General features: G+C 43.4%; 1 protein-coding gene across 1 annotated transcript in view; it reads right to left on the bottom strand.

The window, feature by feature from the left end:
* The window catches only part of LOC148804088 (ATP synthase subunit beta, chloroplastic-like), a 9,894-nt gene extending 2,726 nt beyond the window's left edge, over window positions 1-7,168 (bottom strand). The window contains exons 1-2 of the mRNA XM_088899421.1: window positions 6,836-7,168; window positions 6,030-6,390 (exon numbers count right to left, since the gene is read on the bottom strand). Coding sequence (XP_088755547.1) covers window positions 6,030-6,390; window positions 6,836-7,168 — 694 coding nt within the window. The remainder of the gene's footprint in view (window positions 1-6,029; window positions 6,391-6,835) is intronic.
* Between the last annotated feature and the right edge of the window lie 6,984 nt (window positions 7,169-14,152).

The raw sequence follows: 14,152 nt of genomic DNA, 5'->3' as shown, positions 1-14,152 counted from the left end.
AATTATGGATTGTTCGCACCACCTGCAAAACAGAGGTTAATCACTAAGGTTGCAGTTTCACAAACTGCAAATCACAGATAGCGATTTCTCCATCTGCAAATCTCCAGCGCCACCATCTTCTTACTTCTCCCAACTAGGAATCATATTCCCTAAATTTAGAATACTATATTCAAGGATCTTACTTGAACCATAATCGAACCAGATCTGAACCAAAAAGCAAAAAGGGAGGAATATACATGATCAGGAGAAGCAGTATCTCCCAAAGTTGGTGTTCACACCCAAAGAAGAAACCAAGATCCGCTCCTGCTGAAGATGACACAGTTGTGTATGGAACGGAACCAGCAGGGTGCGACCTACACACTGGATCCTTCGCAAGAATCCTCTGGAAACTCTAATCACTGAATCTTTCTCAGTCTTTTTCGCAAGACTAATGTCAAGAACTGATTTCTTGGCATTGTGGTGCCACCAAGTCGGTTGGGGTGGCTTGTCTCAGTTGCCAGGGTGAGACCCTAGGCACATACAATGTAGGATTAATTGAGTCTTTGAACTGGACCAGATTTCCAGTATTGCCCTGGACCTTGGAGATTGATGGGCAAAACTGGAAAGTTACACCCGACCCCTAGACTCGATTATGATACTACACTAGGTGTCGGATTGGGCTGTCTTTGATATACCAATCAGTGAGATCCTTAGCAGGGGTCAAAACCTGGGTATATTGGGACAATCTGAGAATTCATCTGAGTGGGTGATCATAGTGACAAGATCAGCCCCTTTGTCAGACAAAGGTAATGATCGGGGATGCACTCTCACTAATGGAAACCAAGACTACCGGCAACCGATTTCAATCATTGAGATTTGTTTTTGCAAAATATATATATATATATATATATGCTATGGTTTCGAAATGATTTGCAAAAGGTTTTAATTCCCGGGATCCATATAAGTAGAGAGTGCAACACTGTTCCTTGCAGCCGAGGGAGAGGTCCTCTCTTGTCGGGCAGTGTATGATCATTATGGGCTGAGAGGTTAAGTGTAAGACCATTGAGGATAATACCTAATGGGCTAATCTTGCATCTGCCTACAGTCCCTGAGTGTTACAAGGTGGCTTGGCCCAGGGACCACTTAGGGTAAGTGTTGGGCCCATAGAGCCCATTTGATGGGTTTTAGGGGGTGCACTGTCCATAACAGTGTATTCGGCTAGGCCTTGTAACAAAGGCTGGGCTGAACACATGTGGCTGATGTGTAGATCGATGTTTGGGTCCCACACCATACAAGGAAGCCCAACTGGGTAGTAGTTAGGAAGGTTAAGTGAGCACATAATCTTAATGGGCCTAACGCCCATTTCGAACTGGGCTATTTAATTAGTTAATTAAGGGGGCGAATTTTGAGATGGATTAGCTGGTAGGATAGGGTCTTGACCCTATCCACTCAGAGAGTCCAGATCTGAATGTGATTCAGATCTAGAAACCTCATATTGAGATTAGGAGAAAACTAATCTAATATGCAAATAAGATAAGGGTTTATCCCCATCACCTAAAGAGAGGTCTTATCCAAATATGATTTGGATAAGCAGCTCCTAATTGGATTAGGAGCTGATCTTTTAGGTTAACAAAAGGAGGGGGTGGCAGCCTTGAGAAGACACACATTCAGATCCTCTTTAGTGCTGAAATCAAAGAAGAAAGAATTAAGCAACCCTGCAGAATTCTTTCTTGCCGCCTCCCTGTTCTTGCCGCCCTGTTTGCCACTTCGATCTCCAGTTGTGAGAGAAGTCAAGATTTGATCTTGACATCAGTTCTTGGAGAAAGAATTGATAGGAAGCTGTGCTCATGTGCCATCCTGCTAATTCTTGCGAAGAACAGAGTTCTTGGAGAAGAACACTGCTGATTCTGCTCCATCCTGCACTGCTCCATCTTCAGTGGGAGCAGTCTTTGGATCCTTCCTTGGGCATGAACACCTTCGTTGGGGGATACTATTTCTCCGTATCAAGTACAATCCTCTCCTACTCCTTTTGGTTCAGATCTGGTTCAGTTTATGTTTTAAGAATGATCATTGAAAATATGATTTTCTAAATAGGGAATGCGATTCCCAGTTGAAGGGAGAGAAAAATTTTTGAAATTCGCCCCTTATTCCGCAATCTTTGGGCATCCATGTGATGGATCTCTCATCCCTTCAAGCAGACCCAGCTCGGACATTTCAGATCGGTGCTTCCATCCAGGAACCTCTATGATCCGAACTGGTAAGTTTCTTACTTCAAAACTTAGATATTTTTGCATGGTCCGCGGCAGAGATGCCTGGTATAGACCCTGGCCTTATAACTCACAAGCTCAATACTGATCCTGTAGTTAGGCCCGTTAGACAGAAGAAACGCAACCTTGCCCCGGAGCGGTGGAAAGCGGTCGATGAGGAGGTCGCGAAGTTCCTCGCAGCTGACTTCATAAGAGAAGTCCATTGCCCGAGCTAGGTAGCCAACCCCGTTCTGGTGAAGAAGGCTAACGACAAGTGGCACATGTGTGTCGACTACACTGACCTAAACCAAGCCTGCCCAAAAGACTGCTTCCTGCTCCCCAGAATTGACCGCTTGGTGGACGTGACCTCAGGGCATTAGTTGCTGAGTTTCTTAGACGCCTATTCGGGCTACAACCAGATTAAGATGGACCCGGCGGACAAATAAAAACTGCCTTCATCACAAAGTTCGGTCTAACTATTTCAAGGTTATGCCCTTCGGGTTGAAAAACGCAGGGGCAACCTTTCAAAAGCTTGCAAATAAATTGTTTGAGCCATTAATTGATAGAAAAGTAGAATGTTATGTACACGACATGGTCGTCAAAACCCAATTTTCGCATGAATTAATTCAAGATTTGCATTATGTTTTTGAAATTTTGCGTAAGTTTAATATGAAGTTGAATCCGAACAAGTGTCTTCGGTGTTACTTCGGGTAAATTCCTAGGGTACATCATTAACTGGCACGGCATTAAGGCCAACCCGGATAAGATTAAGGCCATCTTAGATATGAGACCACCTCGGAAGTTGAAGGAGGTTCAGAGATTGAATGTCCGCATAGCCGCCCTGAGCCACTTCATGTCCAAGTCAGCGGAAGAGCAAAGGGTTTGAATGGATCCAAGACTGCTAGCTCGCATTTGACGAGCTCAAGAAATACCTCGCTAGTGTGCCGATCTTAACCCGGCCCGAGGAGAGCGATGTTTTAAAACTATACCTCTCGGCGAGCGACGAAGTGGTCGGTTCGGTACTGATAAAGGAAGTAGATCGGGTCCAACGACCCATCTGTTATGTTAGTAAAGTATTGCAGGGAGCAAAGACGAGGTGCCCGAAGATAGAAAAGCTAGCATACGCACAGGTAATTGCAGCTCGGAAGCTCCGCCCGTATTTCCAAGCTCACACTGTTACCGTCCTCACCGACAAACCTCTGAGGCAAGTCTTACTTAAGCCCGAGGTCTCTGGTCGGCTGACGAAGTGGGCTGTTGAGCTCAGCGAGTACCACCTCTATTACAATCCACGAACTGCCATTAAGGCCCAAGCCTTAGCAGATTTCATCGTCGAATGCACGTTCAGCTCCAAAGTTCCCCGGCCGGTTGAGCACGTGGTTCCCAGTTCGGGTGGGCCCGAAGCTCCCAGGCCGGTTCAGTCCGAGCCCCGTGAGGTAGCACCCAGTGTGGCATCTCTCCTAATTCGGCCAAGTGTGAGCTGGGATGAGGAGCCCTAGATCTTTCACGTAGATGGCTCCTCGAACCAATAGGGCAGCGGAGCTGGAATAGTTCTGCATGGCCCAAGTGGCACAAAATTGGAGTACGTGCTACGCTTCGAGTTTGCAACATCTAACAATGAAGTGGAATACAAGGCGTTGATAGCTGGACTAGCTTTAGCCAAAGAAGTTAAAGCCAAGCACGTCGTTATTTGTAGTGACTCACAGCTCGTGGTCAACCAGGTCACTGGCAAGTACGAAGCTTACGAGCTAACCATGGTCGCCTACTTTGCCAAAATCAGAGAGGCCCTGCTCAACTTCTAGTCACACTTCATCAGGCAAATCCCAAGGACGAAGAACGCTGAGGCTGATGCCCTGTCCAGATTAGCCAGCACCAGCGACATCACCATGAGAACCATGTACATAGAGAACCTGCCTCGGCCTAGCATTCTCAGGGGGCAGAGGAGGCCGCTCCCATCGTTCAAGGAGAGTCGAGCTGGATCAACCCGCACGCGAGCTTCTTGCTACACGGGACCCTCCCTGCAGATCGCAATGCAGCCAGAAGGGTACAGCGCCAGGCAGCCAAATACGTCATGATAGACGGGTGACTATACCGGAGATCCTACACGCTCCCCTACCTGCGTTGCTTGCGACCTACCGAAGCTGAGCTCGTACTCCGCGACACTCATGAGTGTCTGTGCGGTGGACACTTGGGGGGCAGGGCCCTCACCCAAAAGGCACTTCGACAAGGGTATTATTGGCCAACAATGAAGGAAGATAACATTGAGCTCGTTAGAAAATGTGACGAATGCCAGAAGCACGCCAATATTCATCACCAACCTGCTGCCGACCTCAAGTATCTCACTAGCCCGTGGCCTTTCGCGCAATGGGGCATCGACATACTTGATCATTCCTGCCAACAGCAGGCCAGAGGAAATTCTTAGTGGTAGCAGTGGATTACTACACCAAGTGGGTAGAAGCCGAACCTCTTATAACGATCATAGCCCGGAACGTCCAAAACTTTTTTTCGAAGAACATTGTGTGCCGCTTCGAGTTACCTCGGGTACTGATTTCTGACAACGGCAAGCAGTTCGAGGACATCAAATTCCAGAACTGGTGTCAAGACATGGGAATCCGACAGAATTTTACTTCAGCCGCACACCCTCAAGCAAACGGTCAAGCAGAAGTCACAAACAGAGCCATCCTCCACGGACTGAAGGCACGTTTGGACCGAGCTAAGCTAAAGGATTGTGGACAGACGAGCTAGCTAGTGTTTTATGGGCTTACCAAACCACGGAGAAGACCGCCACGGGAGAAAATCCCTTCAACCTCACCTACAGCACCGAGGCAGTTATCCCCGTAGAGACCGAAGTAACTACGCTGCGACTGGAAGCATATAGTGACCAGACGAACAAAGAAGAGCTGCGTAACAACCTTGATCTACTCGACGAAGTAAGGGACCTCGCGTACATCAGGACCGCAGCTTACCAGCAAAGAGTAACTCGGTACTATAACGCCAGGGTCAAGAAGCGGAACCTCCGCATCGGTGACCTGGTCCTTCGTAAAGTTATGGTACCTGAGCCCGGCGCTGGCAAGCTCGGGTCCAACTGGGAAGGACCTTACCGAGTGAAACAAGTGCTCGGGGAAGGAACATACGAACTCGAGACCCTCGAAGGGAAACAAGTACCTCGGGCAAGGAATATTGTCAACTTAAGACAATATTATCTATAACAACTGAGTAGGCCACGAGTCACTCCCCGAGCCTAAGGGCCAAAATGCTGAGCTAACATGGTCTCGGCACTATAAGACCCTACTGCCTCTTCGGCACAAGCGGACTCCAGAAGAACGGACTATAAGCCGCTCCTCCAGCCTAAGGGCTAAGACGCCGGGCTAATGAAAGACCTCGGCACCATATATGGCCTAGTCACCTCATTGGCATAGGCTAAGCACTTGTAATTCCTAAGGCGCAGGTGGTTCGAACACGAACCTTGTGATGTATAGCCCACCCCGAGTGCAGACAGGTCGGGCATGTGCCCTACTATGTTACTCACCTCGGTGTGCGTAAGGCTACCCCTACTAAGTATTGGAATTCGGTTCAGGATCACGACAGTTGAGGAACCGTCACTTCGTGTAATTAGCCTGATAGCCTAATAGTTTGGAACAAACAACCACTTTAGCAAGTAAAATAAAATTGTTCAAGTGTTTTGCAAAGTAAATTTCTCATTATGAAAATTTCGTTACAAAAGTTTTATTACAAGAAAACGAAAAAAGAGAAGACAAAGCTTGCAAATACAAGGACCGAGCTATTTTGGAGGCGCGTTGTCTCCACTAGGGACCTCTTCAGGGATGGTAACTGGGCCAGCGGCCTCTGCTTCATTGTCGGTGCCTTCCTCCTCAGAGTACGGATCATCCGCCGACTGACGCACTATATCATCGGTGATCCGAGAAGTGGTGATAGCGCTCATGTCCAGATCGGGGTAGAGGCGCCTGATCAGCCACCGGTTGAGCTTGAAGCCCTTGCGATAGGCCTCGGTCATCACGTCGTCAAACTTTGATGACAAGACATAATCAATAACAGCCTGTACCTTGGTCTCCTGGAGGGAGTCCTCAAAGATTTCTGTTTTCTCCTTGATGTCAGCTCGGAGGAACTCCACCTCACACTCCAGCTTTCCTTTGGCCTCCTTAAGGCCCTGCACCTCAAGCTTCAGGGCATCCTAGTCTGCCCTGAGCCTATCCCGATCTGCCCTAAGGCTGTCCCAGTCCATCTTGAGACTGTCTACCTCGAGCCTCAAAGCTTCCTAGCCGACCTTGAACCCGCTCACTTCGGCCCTCAGTCTATCCTTGTCTCAGGCCAGCCCATTCTTCTCCTCCAACAGCACCTCAATAAAGCTCTTCTGAGCTGAGAAGTCATTCTGAAGGTGGTGGATCTGACCCCGAGCTGCCCTCAGTTTGGTATGGGCTTCACGGGATGACTTCTAAGCTTCTAGAGCCCGTCTCAGGTGCCAGTTGGACTGGAAGGTCAAGGCTCGCATGGCGGAGTTCAGCTACAAGAAGGCAAGACCAGTCAGCAAAAAAAATAAAAAATAAAAAAGAAGAAAGAAAAAAGAGGGGGAGAATCTTTCACAGGTAACTTACCACCATGGTATGAGAAGTAGCCCGGGCACCGAGCTGACCAGGAGTGAGATCAGCCCATTCTATGACCTCCGGGTACGCGACCTCCTTGCTCTTCTGGAGACTACACCGGGGCTTCAGAATACTCTCACCCCCCTGACTCTCCGAGCTAGACACCATCATCTCCGCCACATGGACAGACTCCTCGGAAGCCTCGGTGGCGGCATCCATAGGACAGGCCCCAACTGAAGCCCCAGCGGGACGTGCCTCAGGAGCGGCTTCTGGTGCACCTCCGGTAGCTGTCTCGGCAGGCTCAGTGGTGGGCCCTGTCGTCGTCTTAGGACCTTGAGGTGCCATGTCCTCCTCCAGATCGATGACAGGCTGGACGCCAAGGAGCTCGGGCTCCGGAATCAGAGCCTGTGAAGGCTAAGCCTCGGCAGAGGCTGGCGGAGACTCAACGCGTGCCTTCTTGGCCACGCGCTTCTTCCTCTTCATTTGGCGAAATAGCCTCTGGCCGTCAATCTTCTCTGCCTCCATGGGACCTGCAGTGAAGCTCGACATTAGTAACCCCGAAGTAAATATATGGACAAAAAGCTGAAGTGAAGGAAAACCTACCTGGGCTCAAGCCGGCCTGGATGAGCTTCTCCTCAGCTGTGAAGTCTTTGTAATTTAACCCGAGCTGAGCCAGCGATTGGAGTGCCTTCTTGGTCTTCCCATCTAGGATGACGTTGGGTCTTGAACGGCCACCCTCCAGTTAGTAGGGAAGGGTCACCCTGTGCTGTTCCGAACTACAAAGTAGTCCCGCTTCCAGGCTAGGAGTTTACTCGGGTGCTTGTGCATGAGTTTGAAACCCGGGCGGGGAGACAGATAGTAAGACCGTCTATGCCCGGGGAGAGTGCCCGAAGCACTCTTCGTTATGGCCAAGATCATACTGATAATGTCCAGGTCAATGGAAAGAGATCGGTCAAAACAAAGGGAAATGGACTCCACCACATTCCGTATGGAGTTCGGGTGAAGTTGGTCCAAGGTGATGTTGAAGTGCACCAGCACCTCAACAATCAAGGGGTGAAGAGGAAGTCGGAGTTCGGCTATCAATTGCTCCCTGAAGACCACGATCTCGTCAGGATCGTGCTCCCATGGGAAGTTGCCGGTAGGAAGGCTGTAGGAATATTGCCCAGGGAGGTTGAACCTCTGTATGAGGTCTTGGAGCCTCTCTGGGGTCATGGTGGAAGGGCCGAATTGATCTGGCACCCAACCTCGGTTGGAGGTGGATGCCAGATGACCCGAAGCCGCACGTACAATGGACGGTTGGGCAGCAGGGCAGCCACCCTGAGCTGAGTTACCCACCTCGGGCTCGTCGATGAGACTATCTACATCTACGCTAGACGACATTGCAAGGAAAAAAGGAAAGAGTACTCAGAAAAGAAAGAGGAGCTCGGGGACTCACTACAGGAAACGCGAACTGACTAGAGGAACAAACCGACCTAGAAGACCCGAGCTGGGAACCTCAGACGCGAGCTCAACACTGACGTTGGGGACTTTGTGGTGAAGAAACAACCAAGGGTCCCCCACTATTTATAGCTGCTGCACCCAAGCATTAACGGTCAAGATGAAGATGATCCAACGGCTCTCAGAAAAACTGGCTATGGGTTCCTCGAGGCAAAATCAGTTTAGCGCATTTTTCCACGTCCGTGAAGTCCAAACCGTGTGACGTCCGCGCGTAAACTGAACGTGACCCGGGTTCCTTTTGACTGAGCCGGGAACTAGGACGGTCCAGCTGGGCGATACACGTGATGAAGCGGCATGAGTACCGAAGCCAAATCCACCCGGTGCAACATGAACTCCCCGCGTTGGGTCAACACCGCTAGCGCAGGGAGTGGGGGGCAATTGATGGAGGGTGATTTGGCCCGACCTCGTAGCACGGGTACACGTGGGCGTGACCTTGCTCAAGCGATGACTCAACGTGACAACACAACAAGCACAGTCGTAACTCGGTGGGAAAGTCACACCGAGTTTAGTCTGGCAACTCGGCGGGATAGACTACTCGCCAAGAGTCGCCTAGCCCGCACCTCCTCCTCGGGGCTAAGGCATCCCGAGCTGCCTCCGAGCTCGGGGCCCCCTGACCTCTCCTAATATCCGAGCTCCTCCAAGTTGACCTCAGGCCACTCCCAGACAGGAACATGCTAATTCGCCTATAGATACCCTGAGGTGAAGACACCTCGGGCCAAATAGCTCGGCTTAGCTTGCCGCTTGCGAGATAGCCTGGTATAGGGTAACTCGTGAAATAGTAGTTCGGCATATCGCAGGAAGATCTCCTGCCCGACCATCGTACCCGACAAATTTGGGGATAGCAGCCGTGTCCCTCGTCAGGCAGCGTTGTGCCTGTCACCTTTAGAGGGTGCCTTACACCTGACAGGCACGTACCCTACAATGACGGCCCCGTGCATGCCACCTCAGCCCTGCCTGTAACGGTTGCGACAGGCTGACAGTGGCGGTTATACCTGCCCTACTAGAGGCCAATGGGCCTGACGCAATGGAATTCTGTTTTAAGGAGCCTATTCTCAATAAACGGGGATCATCTTCTATCACTCGCACTACCTGCACTATTAGCCATCTTTCTCTCCTTGCTTCTTCCACAGAATACTAACTTAAGCGTCGAAGTGTTCCCGCTAGGCAAGCCCCCGAGGATTCTTCTTCTTCTTCTTCTTCTTCTTCTCTATCTCAGGTACTTTTCGGAAGCCACGCAACTGCCAAATAGGAGTGACCGAATTGTGCACCATCAACTACATAAGACGAAGTGAAGTGGAAATGTAACGTAACTTTCAAACACAGGGAAAACTACATATATTCCCATGCAGGCAACTCCATCGATGTAAAAGATGGTACAAACTTTACATTGTAATTAAATAAAGGATGGAATTTGGATAACTCAATGTCTAAACAAAGAATGCAACGTTCAAACACCATTAATTCGACCAAGTTGACATGCAACGCATCAACGTACCTGCAATTTTGTGGTGTAAATTTGTACGCATCTAGTGCAACCACACAAGATTTGAACAAATTAATGGAAATGAAATATTTTATATGGAAGAGAGTGTTCCAATTAATACAAATTAATTACAATATGATCAATTTGAATACAAATAATCTGATATGGAATACAACTCTTGAATATTTAGATATTGGCAGCAAAAAACAAAAACAAAAAAGTTTATTCGGAACATCTTTTATTTACCATTCACAATATATAATACGTAGGATCTTTCAAATTTGTCATATACATATATATTCCTCGAGAGGAAGCTAAGACTTCAATTTGGAGCTAGCTAGGAGCATTAATTCTTATATAGCTACATCGATCGATCTTAATTAATTATATAATCACCCTCTTCCACATATTGGATTGTGTGTCCAACATGGAGGCCCTGGCACTGGGCCTCTCGGGAGGGATTGGAATTGGAGCATAATAACTTCATTTAACCATTGATGATGATGATGATCTCCGTTGAGAGGTCTCGCCGCTGCTGCAAGCACAAGGAATAATAAAGAAAGTAACAAGAAGAAGAGAGTGATTGAAGCTCTGCAGGCGACGTTGCTTCTATGGCATCCCATATCTTGTTATATATGAACAACTAAGTTGTTTCTTCGCAGCTGAGATGGAAGCTAAATTTTGTTTCACAGGGAGTATAAGAATGGGCGCCCGGATGTTAATTATCTGGCCCTGGTTGATAAACAATTGAATAAAGAGTGTGGTTATATAGAGAGAGAGGGAGAGAGAGAGATTTGATTTCCCAAGTTAATTAATTAACGTACGTATTAGAGAAATGGATCCAGTATGAATCTTTCAACACTCTGAAAATTAACCAAATCGTGTGTTTTGGGTTTTTTCTAGCTTTTGATCTTTATTACTAACTGGCCGTATTTTCTGATGCATATGCAGTTGGTCCAACAAACGTGTCCTTGTGTTTTTCCTCGTCTATAACCCAATTTAAACTGCAGTTCATTTTGAATGTCAGCATCTTTGAATGCTAGGGCTGACCCAGCCCTTGTATTATTTTTATTTGATTTTTCCTTGGCATAGAAATTAGGTAAAGCTTTGGTTCTTAATCCCGGGGTAAATACAGATGCAAATTAAACAAGGTCGAAATAAATCAGTATCACCATTAAAAGAATACTAATTACCCTAAATTTTTCACAAGTTATACATTGTGACTAATCTATATTGTGATTTGTAACTTTTGTTAATACTAGTAATTAAGCGTGTATGTATTTTATACGTGGAAAATTAAATCTAGACAATGATAATGATATAATAATGTATCCAAAATTTTTATAAATATGTATTTTTTATTTCTTTGTTTTTATTATTAATCGGATACAGATTGTAAAATTCAAACCTAATTACATGAACACTTTATTCAAATATGTGATAATTAGATGGAGGTGTGTATCATTTTTTATTCATTTATTAAAAATACGTAATATTTAAATAGAGGTAATTGAATGAGGTGAAAAGTAGTAATTCAATTTATAATTTAAACCTTATAATTAAATAGGGACTAAATTCAAATATGAATGTTTTAGTTAAAAAAAAGTTTCAAATCTTATTCATACTTTGTAGTGTAAATATAGAATTATAGATGTGCTCAATTTTTTTATAATTTTTTCATTTCTGTGTAAAAGTAATTTTGATATGTCATACTTACTTTTCGTTTAATATGATAATCATATAATATTATACATGCTCCTGGATTTTTTTTGTTTTGCAAAATTTATGTATTTATTTCATTTTTTTATTTTTATTAATAGTTATTATTTATTTATTACATTAAATGTTGACACATTTGACCCAAAAGTTAAACTATTGATCTTTGTCAAACAGTACAATATTTTCATTTTTAATCAGCTCTAAATTGTGTATTCCATTTTCATTATCAATAAAAAAATAATATTTATCACACTTTTTTAATTTGATTAACAAAAATATCATAAATGTGCCAAATTTTTCTACATTTTTGTAATTTTCTATATGTATTTCTTTTTTAGAAACTTTATTGCCTAACTATGACTTCATAGGTTGATCATGATTCGGATATATGGTTAAATTGCTTAGCCACCACTTGGATAAAAAATGGTATTGTTTATGAATCAATTTTAAAATATGTAAATTTATATTGTTAAAAACATTGACATAGATCTAATTAGTAGCATTAATTAGTGAAAAATAAACTAAGTATAGAATTTAATAAGAGAAAATGAGAATTAATACATTCAATATATGACTTAATAAGAGGGGATTAAATGAGGTGGAAAGTAATAATTGAAGTTATATTTTCAACCCTTAAAATTAGAGATGGACTAAATAGACAAATATGGGTGTTTTAGTAGCCATTAAAACTGTAATAAAATAACTTATATACCCTTTCTTAAACAAAAAAAAAAGAAAATAATTTTAATCAAAAGAAAAAAAAATTTTCACTCTTCATCCACACTTTCATATATAATATAAATAGACCTAGATTTGGATATATACCTTGTCAAGGAAGCAAAGAGTAGAGACATAACTACTCTTGAAATTTTATGGTCGTTGCCTTATTTCTCAGAAAAAAAAAATATTATAGCATTTTGGTCAATTCATAGGGTTGATGAACAAATTATCGGAAATTGGATATGTTTGGTCGGATTGGATTTGGGTTGAATTCCAACGCATCCATTTAACCCATCAATCTATTGATGACCCATTTACTGAAGCTAAATGGCTTGGATTCAACCCCAACCCCCCCAATTCAACCTATCAATCCTTAACAATTTAATAATTTTAGTTTTATGAAAAGGTATTTTAAATGTTAAATCCAAACTTTTTTTAATAGCATATCAAAACATAGCCCATTAGTACTAATCATTGTCTTACTCTTTCTTTTGTGTAATATCTAGGTTGAAGTCAACCATCTTACTGACCTTGCCAAAACCAATGACCGATCTTTTCACCACCTTAACACGTCTAATTGGACCGATGTACTGAACTATTAACCCTATCCACTGTCGTACAAACCAGCCACCTGAACTCTCAAACAGTTTAGTAACTCAATCCATGGATCAGAAAGTAGATATTTGATTATCATTTTTTGTATTTTTTCATCAGTAATAATAATTCATTTTTATCATGCTTACTTTTATTTAATATTTAATAAAATGAATATACAATATTAGAAATATTCTCATTAATTTATAAATTTTTTATAATTTTTATATTTTATTTATTCTATAATTTTAATTTAATTATAATATCCCATATTGATTCATTTAATTTGAACAATTAAATTATGGACACACCACCTAAATAGGAAAGTGGCTATATTTTCAAAGTTGAACGTGTTCATTATTTGATTTAAACCACAAAATCAAACCGGACCAAATCAAATATGCGATTTGGTTCAGTCTGGACCTATAAACAGTTTTGTTTGATTTCATATTTTTCTAAATTGCGATTACTGTTTTGATTTGGTCACTCTGCAAAAAATGGTAATTGTTTGAATCCACCCCTCGTAAGACCCCATGGAGCTGGGAGCCTGGGAACCAAGGTTTGGGTACTATCTTTTTATGTATACTTTAATAATAATTTGTATCTTTGATTTTAGTAATTAAAAATAAATCTAAATAGCTTGACAAAAACGGTAAGAGTTTACCAACCTAGTTTTAGAAAAATCTTTTATTCCAAATACGGCTATAAAGGTTTTGAAAAAGGCTAAAAAAATAAGAGCCCTTGAAATTTAATTGTCAAATTTACTCGCAGTTTCATATATAGCATTATTAAAAACAGGGGTGCATGCATGAAAATTCAAATTTATACATTGAATTAATTAGTACGCACACGATTTTAATTATAATTGGCTTTTAATGTGTTTTAATCAAGATTAAACCGGCCGTGGTTTAGTAATTTTTATTATTTTAGTTTTAAATTAGTCAGAACCCGTGCAATGCATGTGATTTTTAACCGAATTGCAAATTAGAGTTAATGGGCTTTTAAAAAGCCCTATATACTTAAAAATACTCTACCCACAAAAATTCAGCCCAAAATATCTTTGTTTGCCCTTACATTACACCAAGATTCTGATTTGCAGTTTTGGAAACTGCATATTACGATCTAATCTTTATTTTGCAGGGTAGCAGTTTTACAAACAACCCTCCTACTGATTCTTGATTGTCTAGTATCAGTTATTTAATTTCAGATCATCATTCTTGAATTGAATCTTGAATTAAAAATCAAACCCTAGACCAATTTGAACCAGATTGGAGCAAACTGGTTGGACCGAATCTGTGGTTCGATGGGGGTTGTTC

Source organism: Nelumbo nucifera, chromosome 1 (genome assembly GCF_055504915.1).
Source record: "Nelumbo nucifera cultivar China Antique chromosome 1, China Antique-T2T, whole genome shotgun sequence".
Taxonomy (NCBI): Eukaryota; Viridiplantae; Streptophyta; class Magnoliopsida; order Proteales; family Nelumbonaceae; genus Nelumbo; species Nelumbo nucifera.
The sequence above is the reverse complement of the archived record's forward strand: the minus strand, read 5'-3'. Positions and strand labels throughout refer to the sequence as shown.